General features: G+C 37.3%; 1 protein-coding gene across 1 annotated transcript; it reads right to left on the bottom strand.

The window, feature by feature from the left end:
- Nucleotides 1-267: 267 nt before the first annotated feature.
- On the bottom strand, nt 268-24,508 carry LOC111157180 (Fanconi anemia complementation group B). The gene is made up of 9 exons (XM_022518460.1): nt 24,425-24,508; nt 16,593-17,610; nt 12,047-12,199; nt 11,206-11,298; nt 5,200-5,328; nt 2,644-2,810; nt 1,560-2,017; nt 1,204-1,441; nt 268-679 (listed from the first exon to the last, which is right to left on the bottom strand). The coding sequence occupies exons 2-9, from the start codon at nt 17,538-17,540 to the stop codon at nt 268-270; spliced, it is 2,598 nt and encodes an 865-aa protein (XP_022374168.1). The 5' UTR covers nt 17,541-17,610; nt 24,425-24,508.
- Between the last annotated feature and the right edge of the window lie 395 nt (nt 24,509-24,903).

The raw sequence follows: 24,903 nt of genomic DNA, 5'->3' as shown, positions 1-24,903 counted from the left end.
AATTACTTCTCACAACCAAAAACAAATGTCTCCAGATCCCGCCAAATGCCCCTGGGTAGGGGGAGTGGAAAGAAGAAAGCAAAATGGCCCCAGTTGAGAACTGCTGCACTGAGGCATGCTATTTCTTGCATCAGTACCTACAATTCTATAGGCCTCAATCTTTATTTTTGCGAAGGAGGCATATAATGTAAAATGAAAACAAATTTGGAACCAAAATGTCCTGGTAGAGAAAACATATTTTAAAATATAATCAAATTAAGACTATAATTATAAACCAGCCAGTTTCTGTGCAGCAAGGTCTGATCTCAGCTGAACCTCAGCTAACTTCAAAGCCATTTCTCTATAAAGGGCACCACTCACTTTTAGGTCCGTCCCCAACGTTCGCTTCTTTTCTCTCTGTAGTTCTTTTCTGTAGGGATGGACGTTTTCCTCTCTGTCTGATAAAGCCGCCACACCACTACTCTTTTCTTTGCTTGCTTCACAACTTTGCACCAAGTTGTTTTCAACCTTAACTAAGGCAGAAGAAAGAGAACGATGGGTAACCAATTCCTTCTCCAAAGTTAACGCCAAATGATTAATTAGGAAATCAACACTTCCAAATTTTAGATTTTTGAAGAAACAGTTTATAGGGAGAGCTCTGATGAGATTATGAAGGCACTGGAACAAAACTGTTTGATTCCTGGAATAAAAAACCAAACACAATATTACAAAACTTGGGAGAGCACGTAGCAGTTGTATACAACTTACTGTAGTAATTAATACGCATTTATAAATACTCTCATGATGAATAGAACCAATAATGCATGCATGAGAACTTTGACATAATTCAGTCTGTAGCAATCAAATATACATATCCTATACCAAGTCAGTTAATGTTTATCACTTGCTTCCTGATTATTTTTTTTCTCTGAGTAATAAGATTAATATTATGTTTTTTAAAATGTCACTGAGGGGGAAAGGTAAGTGGAAATTTTAAAATAACTACCAGGCCCTAATCAACCAAAAAAAAAAAAAAAGCCAAAAACAAACATCAGGATAAAACAGCTTTAGTTTCCACATGAGGCCACCTGTCTACTGAGGCTATACTAGGCAATGACCTGGACATGTCCCACAGTGACAAAGATCTCTACTGTGGAAATGGCTCTTGGACCACACGGATATGCACTAACTTCTCTGGATGTATTCCAATTTGGTATGCATTACCTGGAATAGATTATTAAAATCCCTTCAAATGGTGTTTTTTGTTTCCACTGGAAGAGTGTCCCATAGAAACTCCCTGGCATCTTGCAAAAGCAAATTTCTGGAAATTCTTTGATTTCTTCACATTTCATGTATTCCAGGAGCCATATCTTCATTGAAGTCAGAGAATAGTTGGATGACGTGATTTGAAAACAAGCTTTTTTAAACACTGTGAGAAGTGCAAACAGATCTTCCATGTGTTCTACAAGGAAAACACGTCACAAGCTCTGTCATTAAACTGTCCATTATCAAATAAAAAGAGACTTTAAAATTTTCTAATTCAATTAGGCATATGATTAAGAAGTACCAACAAAAATTACCTATAGGTTTCTTCTTTGGAAATATCAGCAGGTATTGCCTACTTGAAAGGTCTTCTAGGCTTAAAAAAAGTCTGCCACACTGAATATAACGATCTTCAGAAGAGTTACCGTTTTCCCTCTCCCTAATTTGTAGCAGCACAGTACAACAAAAATTACTGAACGCTAGAAGTGGTGAAAGAGATGTTACAGCAGTAATGACCTGTACACACTCTTTCTCAGATGACTGTTCACAAACAAAGCTTTCCTCTTCCTTTTCCTGTTTCTCTCCCTCTTCCTCCTCACTATCAACAGTCAACTTGATCCTTTTTGCATCTGATCCTGTTTCACATGGCAGGGAGCATGGTGCTGGGAAAAAATCCCTCCTCAACTTGATCACCCTATTTTGACACTTAATAAGCCGACAGCTGGAGCTATGAGCTTGATCCAATAACAGTGATAAAGCCACATGATTCAGGGACCTGTAAAAAATCCAGAGTTGAGTTCAGTCTAAAAGCTCATTCTTTAAAATCAAAGAGATGATTAAATGTTACACAAACAATAACAAAATTTCTCTCTTTTCCTAAGAAACATTTTACAACTATATCAGAAAATCAAGTATATAAACCAAACACATTTTTAAAGATCCTGTAATAGCACTTTTCTTGAAATAGGAAAGCAGAAACATTGTAAATATGTTGAACTGCAGGAAAATAATTTTCTCAAGAGGAAGGAATGGTAAAATAATGCTGGATTTTACTTTTGAGGTAGGTTCCCCCTTTTCTTTTTAAACAAGAAAAAAAGTACTCATTTTTTAAGAGTTTATTTTAGTAATAGTTTAGAAGGCAAATAAATCTAAAGTAAAACCTGCATTCTATACTCCCCTAAATAATTTGAATAAAATCTGCTTTTTAATATAGAACATTGTGTATTCCTCAGTAATGATACTGTTTGGGATACAATATTGTGAAAATTAATTTCACCTGTTTCTATTTACTTTTTTAATATGGCTAATTAGAGCATTTAAAATTACTTCTGTGGCTTATATTGTATTTCTGTTGGGTAGTGCTGTTCTAGACCATCAAGATAATGTTATCATGATACTTACAGCTTCAAAGAAGATGTGGTCTTCACTCCAACAACCAAGCTGTCATCTATTACATGATACCATATCTTCTCTACTAGCTGTTCTGAATCTTGAAAATTGTCTGGTATCTTTTTATCAAAGGTACAGACAGGATTTTCTTCTTTACCACAAAGAGTAAAAAGATGTGCCTTATAGAAAAATATGTTAAATAACTGATTACCAAAAATACTACCACATGTGACAAAACTACAAAAATAACGTAAGTCAGTTTTTAGTTAGGTCTTATAGCTTACATATCTTAAAATAAACTGCCTTCTATAGTATTTTACATTGCAGATTATATATAAATCACTAAAACGAAATCTATAGAAGTTATATGTAATTAACTATCTACTCAGATCAGGAAGCATGGCCTGATTGGAAATAAGATGAGGTATCCAACACAGAGCCAGGAAAGACATAAACTTGGAATCCATTTTGAAAAAAATCTGACAGTTTGTGTCCCAGGCATGCTGAAAAAAATCCAATCATTATTAAAGTGACTTGTACTAAACCTATAACTGTAAAATTTTGTACAAATAAAACTGGTTATCTTTGGACTAATGATCAATTATGGCTAAAATTGTATCCTTAAAGTCCAGGCCATACTCATTCATTTCCAGGCACAGATGGATTTATAATAACAACTGAAATGGTGGGAGGAGGAGGAGTAATAATCATGATAATTCACAAAACTTACTGAATGCTTAGTGTGTGTCAAGCACTGTTCTCAATGCCGTTCATGTTTCAACTTGCTTAACCTGTACAAAAAAAACCCTCTAGTATTCTAGGTTGGTATTATTATCTACACTTTTCACATAAGGAAAACAAGACACAAGGAAGCTAAGTACCTTGCCCAAAGTCACACAGCTAGCAAGTGGCAGAGCTGAGATTTGAACGAAAACAAACAGGTTCCAGAGCCCATGCTCTATCTTAACCACTACTCTGTATTGCCCCTCTAGGTGGGCAGTAATTACTGAAAAGATAAGGGCACTTACATTCTAGTGAACAAAACAACTTCCTAGGAATCTGATGCTTCAGCTGGTCGCTGTGACCTGAGGCAGGCCATTCATCTGAAACCTGGGGAAATTTTTGCTACCTGCCAGAATTAGTTCTTAAAATTAAACACATAAACAGCCCCAAATGGTGCCTTGCAGACAGAAGTTTCAGTGCAGTAACTTCTAAACATTTCTTCCCCTTTTCTAATATTGGCAAAGTCAGAGAGTCTGGGTGGCATAGTCAGTTAAGCATCCAACTCATGATTTTGGCTTAGGTCATGATCTCAGGGCTGTGAAATCAAGCCCCATGCTGGGCTATGCGCTAGGTATGAGACTGCTTAAGATTCTCTCTCTCCTGGAGCATCTGAGTGGCTCAGTGGGTTAAAGCCTCTGCCTTCAGCTCAGGTCATGATTCCAGGGTCCTGGGATTGAGCCCCCATCGGGCTCTCTGCTCTGTGGGGAGCCTGCTTCCTCCTATCTCTCTCTCTCTGCCTGCCTCTCTGCCTACTTGTGAACTCTGACTGTCAAATAAATAAATAAATTAATTAATTTAAAAAAAAGATTCTCTCTCCCACTCCCTTTGCCCTTCCTCTCTCTCTCCTGCTCAATAAAACTAATAACAACAATAATAATAATGCTGGCAAAAGAGTTGGGGTAAGTTAGCGAAGGGAAATGAGACTTCAAAAATTACTTTCATGAGCTTTCCCCAGAGACTGGAACTGTGACACAGAAAAGCAACACGATGTGCTTCTGTTATGATTCTTACATTAACGGAATCATATTTTAGACCCAAGTCCTCATATTGCTAAGACTGAAATATAGACACAAGGGGTAGACTGCTATGAAGGAAATCAGAGTTAGGCACTAAGGTGACTTGCGGGAAAGAAGCTTACCGGAGTAAGTTTCTCAATGCTAGCTTTTCTTGATTTAAATGTAACTTTGCTATGCTGTCTTTCTCTGTACAGAGAAAGGTACTTAAAGAGGTTCCTATGCTGGCAACCACAAGGAAAATGAGAGTAAAATTATAAAAAGCAGATATAAACACTAAAAAAGCAGAGCAATTTAGGGGCATTAACCAGAGGAATAAATACCCTTAGAAATGAACATTGCAACAGACAAAAAGAACAATTAGAATACTGATGAAATTATGTATTCATTAATGAAAGGCTGAATAATACTCTGCATATTCTGTTAAAGGAGTGAGAAAATACATAATTCACTTATGGGTAATTTCTATGCAAATCGTACAGATAAAAAAGTTTAATAAAATCTTTTGAACAAGAGGATTTGTTCCCCAAGGTTCCCGATAACTGAGATTTTAATATCCTACAGAATAATTAGCAAATTGGTAAAATATTAGCTCATTAATCAAATATTTTCAAGTCATAAAGGTCCAGCATTATAATCCCTGCCACTTTGCTTCTTGAATCATTGAACGGCATTTTCTAATATATCCAAATATTCCAATTAAAGCAACACTTCAATAGCTTGCAGATTTTCAATTCATAAAATGATAAAATGGTCACGTGATTAATTTTACCTTCTCTGCACTTGATGTACTATCATCTTTCCCTTGAACCAGGTTTATTAAAGTTTTGTAAGATTTTGAAATAATTTTTTCCTTAAGCAAGAGATGCTGCTGCAATTCCTGAATACAAGTGAAACCAACCTGTAAAGTAGAAAGAAAACCCATTGTCAGAGACATTTCAAATGAAATCTGACAATACCATTAATTCAGAAAGTACTTTCTCCAAATTTGCTTATTAAATTCATTTTTCTGTAGAAAAGCAGAGAATACTTCTCAGCAAAACTATTCTCTTCACAAATGTTAAGTAATTATAAAGGAAACGAACATGGCAAGAAACTGCAATAGAGTTTATGTACCCAACTGGGAGAATGCAAACATGTTAGCGTGCATTTCCCCGCTGAATTAAGTAATCAATCGATACAAATATGAATGTCTAATCAATAGGACTAAAAATCAAGGGCTACCAACACTCCTACCCCCACACGTAAACTATTTTTCTTGTTGTTGAAATAGTTACTGCTTCAAAAAGCACAGACATCATTATGAGTAGAAATGGTCACTTTTGATACTATTTAATCCTGTTCATATAATATTTATAGCAAATTTTAAAAAGATAACACATAGCTCCCAAACTGTCACAAGTTTATTTTTGTGCTAATAAATTCAGCACTAAGATGGGCTCTTAACTACAGGAAACAAAGATTGGCTCTCAACTGGGCAGGGAGCAATCCATTGTTTTTATCACACCAGATCAAGAGATTTCACTACCAAGGACGAAACATTCATGAAATGTATTTTGCTACTGAAAATATAGTCATGTCACTGAACTAATAAAAGCGATTTCATTTCAGATGGATATCTGAAACTGTTCAAGTATTAATCCAGCTTTTAATCTAACATGATTTTCTAGATTGAAAACACAAAACACATCCTGTTTCTTAATCCCCTTCTTTCAAATTACAGTTTCAGTCAGGTAAATTCCTTTACTTTTTATTGGTGAACAGAAGCATGAAAATGAAGACTGAATTATATCTTACCTCATTGCCCAAAACATGTAAAGTGTCTAACTAGTATTTTAAAACTTCACCTGTTGACCTATTTCTGCCGGCTCCCCATTATTCACACTCACTCGCTGAGTAATTTGTGACTTAGGGAAGGGAGCTGTACACATCAGAGGGGGAGAGCCAAATGGGAGAATCCTGGAGGGGCAGGGAATAGAAGAGAGGAATATGTGGGCAGACTGACAATGGAGGCACCCTCAAAAGTTATCTGTGTTCTCTCTTCCCTACTCTCCTCAAAATGCCCCCTGCCCCATTCCAGGACTAAACGCTGAATCACTAGACTATGTAAATATTCTACGTTGTAAAGTTTTGTTATAAAACTATAAAAATAGCCATATGATGAAACATTTAAACAGCATAAAAATACCTCTCAACTTCTCTTTCTAGACCCTCAATTCCATTTGCATAGTCAACAGATTGTTTACCTTTCCAGAACCTTTCTCTGTGTATGTTAAGGAATCTTTGCTTTCTTCTCACGACAAACAAGCAAATAAAACTTATCCCAAACCAAATACAGGAGCATACTGCACTGCAGGACAATAAACCTTGTTTTTTTTGGTCTTTTTTACTGTGATCTCTCTCATACACATAGAAAAGGACATAATACAAAAAAAAAAAAAAAAAAAAGAGTTTACAAACTACCCAGGTAGTTACCCAGGTAACCATATGTAGTCAGCTGCCCATGGGCACTGACCAGTCAGGGACTTCTCTTGTTTCAATGGAGGCAACACTATCCTAGACTTTTATTTTTTTCAGTGGGAATAAAGTTTTATTGGAACACAGCCACACTCATTCATTTGCATATTTTAGGTGGGGGAGTTGTGACAGAGACTATGTGGCCTGCAAAGCCTGAGATATTTACTATCTGGCCCCTAACAGGAAAAGTTTGTTAACCCCTGGTCTAGACACTTATCACACTCTGTACCCCATTCTTCACCTTCTCCAACTCACGTGACAAATACCTCCACAATAGTTGGCTCCTCTCCCCATCTGGTGGGATTCTAGGCTTCTGCCTACCCACACTAATGCCCTGCCCCAGGGCAGAGAGGGTCTAATAGAACCCTGACTGGCCCACACCTGTGCCCCCAGCCCTGCCAACAATGAGAACGGCTCAGGGACAGGGTGTGAGCTTTTACCCTAGCCTTTTAAGGTAACTTTCTTGTATGTCTTCATAATTTTACCATTACTATATCTCCTAAAGAATATTTTTAGGTTTTTGTGTTTTGCTTTGGAAACTTTTATGAATGAAGTCATTCTGTATGTGCTAGGTTTTTAGTCATCCCATTTGTCACTAGTAGCTGTAGTCTGTGACTTTCACTGCTCTGTAGCATAATATCATATGACCACACCAGCTCGCTTTTCCATTCTCCTGCTGATGAACATCTGGGTTACGTCCAGGCATGCATGGACTATTACTAACAGGGCTGCTGTGAACATTCCTGTACATGTGCACAAATTTCTCTAAGGTCCTGGTTTCCCCATTTCCCCTCCAACTGGTTCCTTTCCAACTTGCTGGAAAACAAATTCCATAGGGGAAAGAACAGTGAAACAGACACTGGTTCTAGCTCTGCCTGTCCCTTAACCTTTCTGGTTATTTGTTTCCTAATATGTAAAATGGGGGAGGCGGGGTAGACTTGTTAATCCCTAAAAGACCATACAGGAGTGCCTGGTGGCTCAGTTGGTTAAGCATCTGCCTTCAGCTCAAGTCATGATCTCCAGGTCCTAGGACTGAGTCCCATGTCGGGCTCCCAGCTCAGTGGGGAGTCTGCTTCTCCCTCTCCCTCTACCCACCCCCCACCCTGTTCATACTCCCTCTCTTTTTCTCAAATAAACAAATATCTTAAAAAATAAAATAAAAATAAAATAAAAGGTTTGGAAATATTTTTATGCAAATTGGGAGCTAGTGATAACATGTGGATACTTGAGACAAAACGGACATGAAATTCTCACTTACCCCTTCCATATGCTCCTGCCTTCTCTCTGTGTTCCTTTCTTATTTTACTTCTATGAGTCTGTGCTACCTCCTGAGTACTTTTTTGGGGATTTTAATTTATCTTTATTTTTTTATTATGTTCAGTTAGCCATCGTATAGTACGTCATTAGCTTTTGACATAGTGTTCAATTATTCATTAGCTGCATGTAACAACCAGTGCTCATCTCAACACATGCCCTCCTAGTAATTTTTGTAACACAGTTTGGTTTACTTCTTTGCTCTGAATCTCTTTGAGTGAACTCTTAAACTCAGCTGATGAGACTTTTTTATTTCAATGTATTTTTCGTTCATAGATAGGCTCTTTGGTTATTTCCTGGGGATAACTGCTCACGATGTCTTATTTATGTCCTTAGTCATTCTGTGAGTGGTTCATTTTCTTTGAAAAATTACTTGTGAGATTTATAAGAGGCCTAGGATAAAATGTGTATTTTGAGAAAGGATTGTATGTTTGTTTCTGCCAGCTGTCTAGAGTACTACTGCTTTCGGTTAAACACAAATGCTCCCAGGGCAAAAGTATTAATAGTGTTCTCTGGTTCTCTCTGGATTCCAGCCTTTACAGTTTGGCCTGATAATTTATTCTTATATTTTCAGCATTTTGAAGCTTTTAGGGGAAATTTTAAAAACATATTTCAACTATGATTTTAACTGGTTTTTATCAGAAGACTTGGTCTAAATAAATTAGGTAACACATTAGTAGAGGTGGAATTTCTGAAAGTCATACTTCATAAATTATTTTGGCAACATTCCTAAATCAGTATAAAGACCTACTGTTTTTTGACAGCCGCACACCATTCCATACTTCAAGTATATTATAACTGATCTACCAAACACCTAATGATGGATATTTAAAATGACTTCATTTTGTCATTCTTAAATACTATATAAACATTCCTAAAAAATCATCTTTGTTCATTGTACAAGTATATCCTTAGAACAGATTTCTAGAAGTAAAACTGCGAGAGTAAAAAGATATGTCCAATTCACATTTTAATTAGCAATAATAAAATGTTGACGTTGAGCCACTTTACGTTCTTGAGAATACTGTTTCAGAACGCATATCTACATTATGGAAATTTATCCTTTGTCTCTTGTTACAATTTCTATTTACACAACTTGTCTTTTTATATAATTTATTTTGTCCAGAGAATCAAAGTTTTTAATGTATTGGTCTTTTCCTTTATGGTTCTATGCCCACTATGATATCTTACTCTCTATTGACCACATTAATATCTGTGTTCAATAAGCATTTAGTAAATTCACTTTCAAAATTAAAATGGTTGCAAAAAATTTCTTACAGAACCCTACAAAGTACAAATATTTACTATTTGGCCCTTTAAAAAATGAGTTTGCCTGGGATAGAGGAAAAAGTTAAATGACACACAAGGAAATAGACAAATCCACAAAAAGGGACAATTGGCCTGGCCTCCTCATTAGTATCATCGTAAGAAAGTAGGGAAAGGCATTATTCTAGATAAAAAGACCAATAAGACGTATAATAATCAAGTGCAAGTGTAAACTTTGACTAGATCCTGAAAAAAAGCATCTGTAAAAAACATTTTTGTGGTAATTGAAGATGTCTGAATACAGAAATAGTAAATAAGAGTAAGAGATTATTAATTTTCTAACTGTAATAATAGAATGGTGTGTTTACATAGGTGAATGTCCTTATTTTTTAGGCAATCCCTGCTAAAATACATAGGAGTGAAGTTATGATATTTGCAATTTTCAAATGGTTCTGCAAAAATGTACATACACACATGCATATGCATATAAAGCACAGATGAGGAAGACAAATTTTTTTCAAAAGTACAAATAGTTAAATTCACGTGGAGACTAGAGATAACTACAGTGCTATTCTTTGAACTTTTTGGAATACTTAAAAATTTTCATGAAAGGGGTGCCTGAGTGGCTCAGTTGTTAAGCATCTACCTTCGGCTGAGGTCATGATCCCAGAGTCCATCAGGCCCAGAGTCGCGCTCCCTGCTCAGCAGGGAGTCTACTTCTCCCTCTCCCCCTCCCCCTGCTCGTGTTCCCTCTACTGCTGTCTGTCAAATAAATAAATAAAACCTTTAAAACATATTTTATGAATGAAAAAAGGCAGGTTACAAAAGAACATGGATCTTATAATCACATTTCTATGTAAATTTGCATATATTCATAAAAAATCTACAAGAATATACATGTCAAAGTTGTTAAAATGGGTTATATCTCAGTAGTGGACTCATAAGTAATTATTAGCTTCTTTTTAATATTTCTTTGTACAGTTTGAGTATTCTACAGGGACTATGCATTACCTTCATACACTTTGAAAAAACCAAAAGCTCTTTTTCAGAGAGCTTTGTACGGAAAATTTGAGAGCAAACTGTTCATGTTTGGGACATGTTATGAGTCACTATATTTGATGCTCCTTTAAGAAATACTATGATCCTTGGGGCACCTGGGTGGCTCAGTGGATTAAGCCGCTGCCTTCGGCTCAGGTCATGATCTCAGGGTCCTGGGATCCAGTCCCGCATCGGGCTCTCTGCTCAGCAGGGAGCCTGCTTACCCCCACCCCACCCCCGCCCCCGCCTGACTCTCTGCCTACTGGTGATCTCTCTCTCTCTGTTAAATAAATAAAATCTTAAAAAAAAAAAAAAGAAAAGAAACTTTAAGAAATACTATGATCCTTAAGACCAGAAAGAAATATGTTTTCAAAAGTGAGCTTCATATATTTTATCTTATGAGTCTTATGAAATTTATAATCCTACTACAAAAAGGTATCATTTTTAGATAATACATTTATAAGTAATGTCATAATATTTTTTACAGAGGTATTAAAAAGGCAATGATCCTTTGACTTATCACTTTTTTTCTCAATCACTGTGTTGTTTACACATTAAGATCCTTTCTTTCAAGGTTCTTTGCATCTTTTAGAATAGCACTAACCCAAAAAAGCAAAAACAAAAAGCAAACATAGACACTAACTTTCAATCCTCTTTCCAGAGGTGGAACCATCATATAACGATTCCGTTCTTTGTCTTCAAATGAGTCGTCTTCATTGCAATCCAATGTTTTGTTCTAAGAAATTAAAAAAAAAAACACTAAAATGAAATTTTGAAATAAATTGAAAATTTATAAGATTAACAAAATACAATTAAAGTTTATCCAAAGGGCAGTTTTCCATGTTATACACCACTATATAAGAGACAGAAAATATGTATTTTCCCCATCACTTCTTGTAACTAGAAAAAACTACTAGTACTATTACCACTGACCTAACATTTATATACTGCTTCAAAAAGTACCAGCTTACTAAATTTTTATAAAAAATCCCACAACTAAAGAAAGTAAGAATGATTTTCATTTTATTAAGGAAAAACACAGACTCAGATATTTTTTGCAGATCTGAAACTCCAGGGGTATTATTTCCCTTCTGTCCAAGATCTTAAGACATTATTAACTATTACTTCTTTTAATAAAGCAGGTTCACTTCATTTTACTCCTTAATTAATCCAATGTTATCATGTTTATTGGTATAAAATGTGATTTTCAAAGCAATAATAAGTTAATCTACAGTGTTACTATCACTATACTCCAAATTTACATCAAAAGCATAGTCAATTTGTATAACATTTCCTGAAAGGGGATTCGATGTATAATTTTAAAAATTCAATCTGTGTATTTCTAAAGTTCAAAATGTTTACTGTAAGTATGAAATTATAAACATTGACACAGTGGGTCAAAAGCTTTAAAGCTTCAACTTTCTAAAATGGTTCTTGAAAAAAACCGTTCTTAAAGTAATATATATTAAGTATACAGAACTTACTGAATAGCTTACGTAGCCAAGATCTGTTATTGTAAACGAACTCAGGCAATCTGAATTCAAGGACTCCTGAAAAAGTAGCAGTACTTGTTCACTTCCAGTTCCTATAAAGTCATCTATCAGTACTGATCTAATTTTTTCCCACTTAGCAGCAACCTGAAAGAAAGAGAGTAGAAAAGAAAAACAAAACCAGACATGAAATAAACTCAATCCTTTTGGTGCATGTAGGTGTAATGTGTCCTCTTCAACCTTATAAACAGAATGAAAATGGTAAACATTAAAAACTAAAGATATTGGGGGATCAGACAACATAAAGAGTTATAACAGTTTTACAAACAGCAAGATACTGAAATTTAATGTTCTATCAATGTCTGTCCAGGGTCTGTCATATTTCTGCTTTCTATATTAAGATTTTATTATGATTTATAAATTCTAAACTTATGACTATTTTGGAAACTTTAGGTAATTAGAAGGTAGTGATAAACACTCAAAAATTCTAGAAGCAGAGTAACTTTTCTTAATACACTAAACTCTGGTAGAAGAAAACAAAGCCGATATTAGGGACACAGAATGGGAGGGATCCTATTAGTGAGGCACCTAGAACCATCCTAGCCAACTGGAATGATTTGATCAGTTTATACCAGAACAGGGGACCCCAAGTTTAAAACAGAAGACAAATTCGTAAAGGTCCATGAAGCTGAAAGCCTCCACATTGGTCCCCTGGAGAACTAATACCATGGGGACTAGCTTCTCCTTCTCGCTTAGACAGAAAAGCTAAAACTCCCACTCAGAATCCTGGAGGTAGCACAGATAGATGATAGCGGGTGGCACGTATTAGAGCAAGACTGTAAGTAAGACTTCAATCTATATAACCAAATATTAATCTTTCCTATATAAGGCTGATTTCCAAAGCCAGGATTTTTTATGTATGCAGGGAGAAAGCTTATTTGTATACCCACCCCCACCCCCACTCCCACCATGAGGATCAGGAATACAATGAACTAGCGAAGACATTAGAGGTATGAAATGTACTCAACGGTGGCACTTGGGTGGCTCGGTTGGCCGAACGCCCAACTCTTGATTTTGGCTTAAGTCATGATTTCAGGGTCATGAGATGGAGCCTGGCATTAGCTCTGCACTCAGTGGGGAGTATGTTTGTGATTTCTTTCCCTCTACTCCTCACCCCACTCTAATAAATTTTTTTAAGAAGAATGTGCTTGACAAGCAAACATGATAGAGCTATGTACTCATGTATGCACACACACACACACACATTTATAATCTATAGCTCTAGAATAGTGCTGTCCAGAATATAGGAGAGAGACAATGCAAGGCATATATATTTAATTTTAAATTTTCCAGTAGCCAATAAAAGAAAATTCTCTAGCAGCACTGAAAAGAAAAAGGTGAAATTTTATATTTAATTTGATGTGCTATATCCAAAAATTGCATCATTTCAATTTAATATTATCAATAAAATTATTAATTTGACATTTTCCTATCATTTTTTACTAAGCCTTTAAAATCTGGTGTGTATTTGACACCTATAGCACATTCCAATTCAGACCTGCCACATTCCAAATGTTGAATAACTACATGTGGCTAGATGCTATCATATTAGACAGCACACCTCTAGAACATACAAACCACTATCTGCAACATACCAATATCTGTTTTAGGTATATGATTCAGTTTTAAAATACCTGCTACATAGATTCTTGTCAAAACCTACAGAGACAATTTCTACTCAGGAGAGAAAGCCTAAGAGAAAAGTTAATCACGCATTTGTCTAACTCAGCTCTGTTTCAAGTTCTATCACTCTCTATCAAGTTCTATCAAACATTATACCTGGGGCTTTTATGAAGGACTGATCTGAGAACATGCTAACCTTGATTTTTAGTATTTATTCTAATTTATGCTTGTTTGCACTTTACCTGTCGTTTAAGCTGCCTTAATTCTCTTATAGAACGAGGTAGTAAAAGGATGGTTGGATGAATCCGTAGCCAACCCAAAGGAAGATTGTATCTATTGGTTTTTCCCATTTTGGAGCAAAACTGTTATCATAGACACCATTTTATTATTCAATAATGTTTTCACTTTATTATTCAAAACCTCTTACATAATACCACAAACAGTAAATCCCTCTCAGAACTCAATGTTAGAAAAAAAAACTTTGCCTTGACAGTATGTTCCAATCAGTTGTAAAACCTGCTATATTTGTTTTTTTGTCCTAACTACTAAACTAAGTATAATTCCTCAAAGGCAATCACTTCCCTTAACCCAGGTTTTCTGACATGGTCATCTCTCCTCCTCCTTAGTTTGTAGATTCTTAGCCTTTATTCCTGTTTTTAAACTAACTGCATATTTTACCTTAAGATATATATATTTCTTAAGTAGGTGAATATAAATTTAACACCAAGGTTAAGGCAAGAGCTGCAAAATTCCCAGAGTAGCAAGGTTACCAAAGGAATTCATGAGCACTTAATTTGTGGATATCAGGGTGTAATTCCAGAGCTTTTGATACAGGGCATTTGAAAACAGCTTAGACATACAGAATCCTGAAGAAGTAGCTTAAGAGGTCTGTCAGTAGGGACTTAGGTAAGTAACTTGTGCAAAGGATGATGGTGCATTGTAGATAAAGAAACCTAGAACACAGTTTCAAGGCAGGAAAGCCAACCAACAGTATACAGGCTCACTTCCAGAGTGGCACAGTATCCCTCTTTGGGTAATGTGTTAGCAGCAGAGCTTTACAGTGTCCAAGCAGGCGACCCACTTACAGTGTATAAGGACTATATTACACTGAATTAATGAGGCACAAGGGGACTGTTTTTCCTTATCCGGGTGAATAAGGGACTTCAAAGGTCCAAGTCAATGATGACAGTCCTAGCCCTTGTATAACATAATAGCTACTTACTGAGCTTCTCCTGTGTGCCAAGCACTGTGCAAGACACTTTACAATGTCATTTGCTTTAATTCTCTGCTCTCAGAGGCAGGATGATCCCAATTTCATTAAGACAGGAAAGGAGTTCACAAAAATTCAACACATTCCTTAAGGTAAGACTAGTAAGTGGCTCAGTTGGGATTTAAACCTAGGTTAAGTGTGCTCTTTCCATTTCCAGGACCCCAATAAGAATTATAGGCTATGCTAGATGTTTCCCTGCTACCATTTTGGGAAAGGAAAAGAGAGTACAGAAAGACAGAAAATGTTACTTTCCAAATAACCTTCAAATAAAAGTACAATATGCTTTTAAAAGATCGCTTTCAAAATAAAATAGGGTACTTTTAAATTACTTTTCTTTCAAAAATTTAAATTTACTTATTTATTTTAGAAAGAGAGAGCAAGTGCACACAGGGCGAGCAGCAGTGGGAGAGGAGAAAGAATCTTTTAAGCAGGCTTCATGCCCAGTGCAGAGCCTAACCCAGGGCTCAATCTCACGTCTCTGAGATCATGACCTGAGCCTAAATCAAGAGCTGCATGCTTAACTAACTAAGCCACCTGGGTACTCCTTTTGAGAATTTAAGTTCTGTATGTATTACACAGGTTAAATATCGTTACATAACCCCTATAAACACAAAGGTGATTTACAAGGCAAAGCCTGATAAAACACAATCTCAACCTGATACTTTCATACACACAAACAGAAACACACAAAGTAAGGATTCACCTAAAAAATGGATGGCCTGGTTGGGTACGAGTCCGACTCTTGATTTTGGCTCTGGTCATGATCTCAGGGTCCTAAGACAGAGCCTGGCATTGGACTCCACGCTCAGCACGAAGTCTGCTTGAGATTCTCTCTCTCCCTTGCCCTCTGTCCCTCCCTCCACTCACACACTCTAACTAAATAAAATCTTGGGGTGCCTGGGTGGCTCAGTCAGTTATAGTGTCTGCCTTCGGCTCAGGTCATGATCCCAGGGTCCTGGGATCAAGCAGTGAGTCCGTCTCCCTACTCAGTGGAGAGGCTGCTTCTGCTTCTCCCTCTCCCTCTGCCTGCCACTCTATGTGCTTGTGAGCTCTCTCTCTGTCAAATAAATAAACAAATAAAATCTTTAAACAAATTAGAAATAGTTATACTAAAAGACAAATAAATCTATAATAATTGTAGCTATATATTTATATATTTCCAAACTCAAAGGTTTTATGACTCAAAACGGGGCAAGGCAAAACCTTTACCAGGTAGTATTCAGATAACTTAAAGAAATAAGAATGATGCAATATATATGATTTTAAGTGCAGCACTAAAAATTGATTTGGATAATAAGACTCCAGGATAGGGGTGCATGGGTGACTCAAGTCATTTAAGTGTCTGCCTTCAGCTCAGGTCATGATCTTAGGGTCCTGGGACTGAGCCCCACATTGGGCTCCCTGCTCAGCAGGGAGTCTGCTTCACCCTTTTCCATCCCCACCCCACTGGTGCTTTCTCTTGCCATCTCTCTCCCCAAAAAATAAATATTTTTTAAAAAGACTCCAGGATACACTCTCTGAAACATATAAATGTGTAAAAGGTCTAAGGCTACACCAATGGAATGATTATAAGAATAAGTACTCTACCTGAAAGTTCTTTTTCCAAATGGCACAAGCATCACCAGACCTAAAGGATACGATGAAAAAGTCTCCTCTGCCTGAATCCATAAGTTGAACTGCACAAGGATCTCCAAATGGAAGCTGGCACACGCTTTTAGGAGTCCCATTTTGAAATAAAATCAGCTGATTCTTTCGAGTAAGGGCAATCAGAGACATTCTTAACTGATTGTTGACAATCTCAGTTGCACAGACATGCACATAAGTTATTACACTGGTATAAGCAGGAGGTATAATGTATGCATCACTTACTACTTCTTCATTTTCAAGGGAGTATACACAAAATTTGGTATTCCAAATTGCATAATCTGATTTTGAAAGCTTTTGAGTGGATCCTTCTTCAGATAAAAAACATGTCTTCGGTCCTAATAAAACCATACCTAGATTTTCAATCTCCCCTGCCCACTCAACAGAGGAAAAATTAAGAGACACAGTAGTAACTTTGCCTGTTTGGGAAGAGATACAGTAGAATGTTTTGACATGTCTCCATAAAACGAACGGACCATTAAGGACCCTTACACCATCCTTCAACTCATGGCTTAGTCTAAAGCTCAAACGCTTTTCGAATTTATTGGTACTGTGAAGAAATAGAAGAAAATATGTGAAGATGTTATTCTTTTTATTGCATTGTATCATAATATAAGGGAGATTAATTCCAGTTCTGAAATCTGACACACAGTTGCAACACATAATTTTTAAATGAGAGTTTTCTTCCTTTAGCATAAAGGATCCAGTGGACTTCTGAACAAATGCTCTTGTTCTTCTGTCAAACACCATTCTCCTGACATGTAATACAGGTGTTTTTGCAGGCCCTTTACCTGCAAAATGTCCCTCAGACAGCCGAAAAATAAGGACTTCCCCATTATAACACAAGAGCATTTCTTGTTCCTTAGATGACACGGCTTGTTTGCTAGACATTCCACAATATCAAGTCTTTGTGTTGGTCCAATTTTCGAATTCAAATGGATTCCAGTTGATGCTTTTAAACCTAAAAATGTAATGAGAAAAACTACCATCAAGAAAGCAGTTGAAAACACATTTCTGCTAGAGAACTATTAAGTTTTATGAACATTTTAAAGCTTTTTATGCCATCTTAATAATGTTATACTTATCAAAAAACTACATCCCAAATATCATCTTTGTACAGTTAAAAAACAGAGTTTGCAAACAATGCAAATAACCACATCACAAAAGATAACTGAATGTGTTAACAGCATCTATTAAAAGTGGTGGGTGGTCTGCTGAAAGTGCCTGAAGACGGTTTTCTGGTTTAGGGGATTTCTTAAGGGTTCCACTTCTGTCTCTCTTTTAAACCTACCAACCTAATCTAGTTTTCCCATTTTCTTCCAACCCCACCCCCCTGCCATTTTCTACTCTGTTGACTCAAACCTGTTTTTCTCTCACCCTTACACCCTCAACAATGACAACTGAGTAGTCAACAACTCAGATTGACTGCTACCACAACCCAGGCACTTGGGGGTCCTGCTTTCCTGAAACAGGAGCTCATACAGACTCTATGGCCAAAATGAAAGAAAGAAAAACAAAGGATTCTATGCTATAGTTTAAAAAAAAATCTCCATAGGAGTAACAGAAATAAATATTAAATCATATTCTGCAAAAACAGTGCAGCTTTGGGACTTTAAGTCATTATTCCTCTTACTAGAGGTATGACTTTGGCCAAGTTACTTAGTCCCTCTATGCCTCATATCCACCTATAATGGGGTGAAGTACTACCCTACAAGGTATTGAAATTAACTAAAATAACCCACTTAAAATAGAACCTGACACACACATATATATAAGGTGCTTGATAAAGCTTAGCTGCTACAGTTGTCCTTATCATCACCATGGCCAGCTCTGGTTTATATAGTATCCAACCTTTGAAACGTCAGTACAGTTGCATACTTAAGTTTGTGAATGCTGAAAGGTCCCTCTCCACTATAGATAACTCTAACTCACATTCTTTCTTTTCTCCTACTTGTGGATCATTTACACCAGAAAATTCAACTATTTCAGAAAACTACATCATTTGTAATTAAGTAATGTTTTCCTCTGCTGAATGAGAAACTGCAAAGGCTTAGGTTTTGTTCTTTTATTATAAAAATCTACCAAGAGTCCAATTAGAAAAAAGTTACCACTGAACCATCTACAAATTTAACTTAATGTAGCATTTTGTAGAAATGATTTTAATTTAGAGGCAATTCTATTAAAATGCAGACTCGATCAGTCAGCATCTACTTTCAAACTGGAGATTCTGTGGCTTATTGTCTAATTTCCAAATACATCATTTGTTGTGGTTTTTTAATTAAGATTTTTTATTTATTTGACAGCGAGAGAGGGAACACGAGCAGGGGGAGTGAGAGAGGGACAAGCAGGCTTCCCGCTGGGCAGGGAGACCGATGTGGGGCTCGATCCCAGGACGCTGGGATCATGACTTGAGCCAAAGGCAGACGCTTAACAACTGAGCCACCCAGATGCCCCCATTTGTTGTAGTTTTAAACAATGTTCACAAATTATTTGAAATTCCTTCCATCAATTAATTCTTCTCTCCTTGAATGAGGGCTGGTCATTATGATTCACTTCTAGCCAACAGAATACAACAGAAGGGACAACGTGAGACTTCCAAGACTGGGTCATAGAACATTGTGGCTTCCTTGATGACTTGATCCTTGGATCACCTGCAAGGAGGAAAGCCACCTGCTAAATAATTAAGACACTCAGGCAGCCCCATGGAGATGTGTACACAGCAAGGAACTATAGCTTCCTGCCAATGGTCAGCAAGAGACTGGGGCCTTTTAACAACAGCCATGTGAGGGAGACTTCTTGGGATTAGATCTTCGATCTCCAGTCAAGCCTGCAGATGATTCAGCCCCCTGGAGAGCTCCTGAATCAGAAGAACCAAGCTAAGCTGCTCCCAAATTCTTGATCCTCGGTAATTTTGAGATATGTTTGTTGTTTTAAGCTGCTAAATTTGGGAATTATTTGTTATACAGTAACAGATAAATACATTTCTCTATGGTAATTTGTTTAAGTTGATGATACGGTTTTTGAGAATTTCACGAAACCTATTACTTGAAGCAACTGGAGAAACTGTATCATAATACAAACTAGCAGAAGTCACTGGCTTACTGGTTTGTTGTCAGGCAATTATTGCAAAGATCTGGGACAACAGGTATCATAAAGTAGTCTCAGCTTAATGAGTAAAGAAGATAAGTAGATAAATCAAAGGTGTGGCTTTTACTTATGAAACTATCTTTTAGTTTAAAGGTAATACTGTATTACAACAAAATGTATGAATAATAATTTATTTAAAATTTCTCACAGATATGTCAGGTCTCTTAGATTTCTAAAAGAAATTTCCTTTTTCAGCATTAAATGATACATTGTCCTTTTAGCATTAAAATGATATAATCTGGGGCACCTGGGAGGCTCAGTCAATTGAGAGTCTGTCTTCGGCCCAGGTCATGATCCCAGGGTCCTGGATTGAGCACCGCATGGGGCTCCCTGTTCAGCAGGGATCCTGCTTCTCCCTCTGCCCCTCCCCCTGCCCATGCTTTCTCTCTCTAATAAATAAAGAAAAATCTTAAATAAAATAAAATAAAATTCTATAATCTGAGGTAAGTGTATAAGAACGTGTCTTTTACTACCTATTTGCTTTTCATATTTCTTAAGTACTAAAAACAACCAAAAGTAACCTCTATACAGAAAAGGATTTTGGAAGAAATGTGTGAGACCCTTAATAGAGAGATAAGGAATAACATAACAGAGATAAAGGGCTCAATAAACGAAATGAGAAACACACTTGACAAAATAAACAGCAGGCTGGAAGAAGCAGAGGAAAGAATTAGTGACCTAGAAGGCAGAGTAATGGAAATTAATCAAGCTGAACAAAAGAAAGAAAAAAGAATTCTGCAAAACAAGAACAGACTTGGGGAACTCAGTGACCCCAATCAAACATAATAACATTTGTTATTTTACTATTAAATGTCACAACTAATGTTTAATCAACGCAATGCTCTGGTTCACCAGTATCTGAATATGACAGAAGGAGAATCTGATTGCTAAAAGGTTAGCAGAATATCCCCCTTTACTAAACTCTAGAGTATGTACTGTTGCACCTTGATAAAGTTATGACTTAAGAAAATCAGACTCCTAACACTCTCTTCTTTCAATGCTACCAGCAAATATCTTAACTTAGAAACTACTATCTTCCAACTCTGTGCCAACTACCACTACAGTACTTCAGGCTTTCAACTCTCACTGAGGCTGACGTAAAAGCTTCTTAAATTGATTTTCCTTTCTCTAGGCTCTCCCCTCCAACTTAGCAATTTATTTATGCTACCTCACTTACTGTTCTAAAACACAAACTTGATCTGGTAACTGTCCCCTACCTCAAAAACCTTGCATGGACCCTCTCCCCCTTCTCAACAGATATATATGTGAATTACTTCCTGGAAAGATTAGATGCTAAACACTGTGAACTGAACATACGAATGACACAGAGACAAAAGACTGCAACCCATTGTTATAAAGTTTATCATGGCATTCAAAGCCCTGTTATAATCCTAACCCAATATACTTGCAGCATGAGCTCTAGGCAAAATGCAAACTTATTCTCATGGATTTAGGTTCAAATAGATTTAAATGACTGTTTTATGAAAGGTCTTTATTTTTAAATACTAGTGCAAAACCATGCACATTTTAAATATAAGTTATTTAAAATTGATCACCTTCAGAGTTAAAAATTAGAAGTCAATATATTTACTTACGAAGAAAAATTTTTTTCCTCAAACTTTCTATAATCTCAAGGCTTACTGAATTTGCATACCTGTGTACATTTTATTTTATACTGATGCAACATCTGTTTTAAGAGTAAGAGTTCTTAGCATATGTTCATTAAAAAAACCTTTGAGCCTATGGAATAAATGCTGATTTTATTTTTTTAGATAAAAACAGTATGGAAACAAGTGAGACTAAGGTCAATTTAGAGGTTCTAAGACCACCATAAACAAGCCCTGATTAATCAAACCCTGATTATCAGGGCACCAGACTTACTATTCCAGTCTATTGGTCATCTGACTTTTTACTTATCCTTACAACAGTGGCTTACACCTTTACGACAGAAAACAAACAAACAGGTAACTCAAACCGGTTAAGTTTTACCTCCTATTGCAGCTAATGGGGTGGGGAAGGGGTTGGAAGATTATTTATAAAATACTACATAATTAAATTGAGTTTTTCCTGTTCTGTATTACCATACATCATAGGTGATTGTACATATTTTGTACATAAAAAGAAAATACATGAGTATACTGGGGAAATAATACATGCTAACAGAAATATAGTAGATTGGCAATAAATCATCACTCTCATCCACTCTTCCCTACCAGCCTTCTGTCAAATAAACAATGATCCTTTTAAATGCTAATAAATTCCTCTGGGTGTCATAAATTTCAGAACTCTTCAAATGAACTACCTGTCTGGTGAGGAAGATCCAAAAAGAGCACTATATTATCTGCAGATAAAATCTAAAAATGTCTCTAAGAAACTGTATCAAGCGTGAGCAATAGAAAGTATCTTTGGAAAAAAAGGTAGAATTAAGATACTCAAATAAAAATTTCAAAAAAACCTAAGACCTCAAAACCTCAAAAGAAAACCTAAGAATATTAAACATTTTACAAGCATAATACGGATAGATGTACTTTTCACAACCTTTAGGACATTATTTACCTAAGTAAATTAACTTGGCTACAAAGTAGGTCTGCTGATAAAAACGTTTTTCTACCTATATAACTGGAAATCATTTGTTGGAGCCTACCCAGAATCAAGTTCCATTTTCCCTTTTCCAACAACGCTTAGGGTATCTGAGAAGTAGGTGAACACAGGGGAATGGTGATGCACTAAGAGAATTAGGAAAGACTACATTAAAGGTTTTCTGTGTCATCCTAAGGACTTCTCACTTTATCTGAACAGTGATACATCACTGAAAGATTTCAAAGACAGAAATCACAGGACTGTACTTCTGAATGACAAAGATCCTGGTGACAGTGTTGAAGATGGGGGTAAGGTGAGAATGGAGGCAGAGCCCATCAATTAGGAGATAATTATGAGTTCTTAATTAAAAGATGTGCCTTTGGAAGGCAACTTGGCAAGTCACCTGAAATACATATATCCAGCAATTTCATTTCTAGATATGAACCCAGAGAAACAATCTTACATACTAATGTACAAAGACATTGCTCTAGAATGTTCATTGTGCTGTTGTTCGTAACAGCAAAAAAGAAACTTCAATGACCATCAATAGAGGAATGAACAAATACAAATGTAATATCATACTACAGTTAAAAATGAATCAGATCGGGGCACCAGTGGGTTAAGCCTCTGCCTTTGGCTCAGGTCATGATCTCAAGGTCCTAGGATCAAGCCCCACATCAGGCTCTTTGCTTGGGAGGGAGCCTGCTTCCCCCTCTCTCTCTGCCTGCCTCTCTGCCTACTTGTGATCTCTGTCTGTCAAATAAATAAATAAAAATCTTTAAAAAAAATGAATCAGATCTATGTATATACCACCATGGATTAATTTCAAAAATCAAATGAAAAAAAAACTGAGTTGCAGAAAAATGTATTCTGTGGTACATTATGTATCTAAATCAAAACACATAAAACGACATTACATATTTTCTGTTTACCTACAAAGGCTACATTCCCTGAGTGCTTCTCTGCCAGGTACTATTCTAAGCACTTTGGACTCATTTATTTCTCACTACATTCTTATGCTATAGGCAATGTTATCCCATTCTACAGATGGGGAAATTGAGGCATGGAGTTTAAGAATCTTCTCAAAGGCCTAAAAATAGGAAGTGACAGAGCCAGGATTCAAAACCAGGCAGCTTTGTCCAAAATTTAAAGAGCAAAGATTCTGTAAAGATTCATGCCAAATTCCAATGACTATTTATTCTGGAGAAGGGGAGAGATATCAGGTAGGGGAGTGGAGCCAGAAGGAGACTTCAGCTAGAGCTGCAATGTTGTTTTTTAACAATGTATTCAATATTTTTAAACAATATGTCCATTTCCCCCCATAAAAATCTGTAGCATATTAAAAAAAGTCTCGGCCAAAGATGCTAAAGTGTCAATCACGGTTGACTGCAGACGGTGAAAATATGGGGACTTTTCTTCCTGCAATTTCTCTGTAGTTTTCATTATCTTCCAGTTTTTTTTTAAAAGCCTGTATTGAATCGTTTGAATGCAAAACGACTTCCTTTCACTACTTTAGCCAACAACTACAAAATTGTTCCAGTGCCTTATAAACCTACATCTTTCTGAAGTTTGGCACTTAATGTCATTTTGCACTGGATAACTGTCAGAGGGGCCCCCCTGTGCGTTGCAGGCTATTTAGCGATACCTACTAGTTGCCAGTATTAGGCCCCATCCCGGTTGTGCCAACCAAAAACATCTCCAGACACTGCCAAATGTCCCCTGCGAGACAAAACTGCCCCAAGTTAAGAACTACCCCAGTTCATAAACTTTTAAGATGCTTTGAACCTTTTAAGTTTATATAACTGCTTTAGTTTAAGGATTTCAAAAACATGATCCTTGTTAAGTTTCTCACACTCCAAGCGGGAAAGATGCGGCGAGGGTGAAGAAAGGTTCAAGCGAAATAATCCTATACAGCAAGGACATGATGAACATAGGCCGCGGCACACTCGTTTCCATCCCCTTATTCCGCAAAGACGGGAACCAACCCAGCTCTGCCGCCCAGCCCCGCGAAGGCCAGGTAGGGGTAAGGGACGACTGGCCAGCCCTACCTCACTGCGCGAGGCCCTGCGTCCCAGAGCTGCCACTTTCCCGACTCCCTACGCGGGCGCGGGATCCCTCCGCTCCAAACCTCCCGCCCGCGCGCTGCATCCTGGGAGATCCGGGCTGGAGGCTGCGTCGAAAGCGGGGGGGGCGGAGCCTGCCGAACCTTCCCGGATACGGTTGCCAAGGGAGGCTGAGGGGGCGGGGCCTCCAGGGAATGTTGTGAAAGCGAAGAGCAGGCGGAGCTTGTTCGGGCGGTGCTCCGCGCGGGAAGCTCCCGTGATCCGGCGGTAGGCGGAGGCGGGCCCGCAGTGCAGGGGACGTCGGGGGAGCGGAGCCCAAAGGAGAAGCTAATGGAAAGCCAGGCTGGGGCCTGGTTCCGCCTCCAGACCCAGGCGGCCACAGTGGATTGGACAACGCAGCGACGCTTCCGCCCGCCTCCCGGTGTCACGCGACCGTCTCCACCTCCCGCCCTTCCCTCTTTACC

The sequence above is a fragment of the Enhydra lutris genome, unplaced genomic scaffold (genome assembly GCF_002288905.1).
Source record: "Enhydra lutris kenyoni isolate GAN:26980312 unplaced genomic scaffold, ASM228890v2 scaffoldscaffold52, whole genome shotgun sequence".
Lineage (NCBI taxonomy): Eukaryota > Metazoa > Chordata > Mammalia > Carnivora > Mustelidae > Enhydra > Enhydra lutris.
The sequence above is the reverse complement of the archived record's forward strand: the minus strand, read 5'-3'. Positions and strand labels throughout refer to the sequence as shown.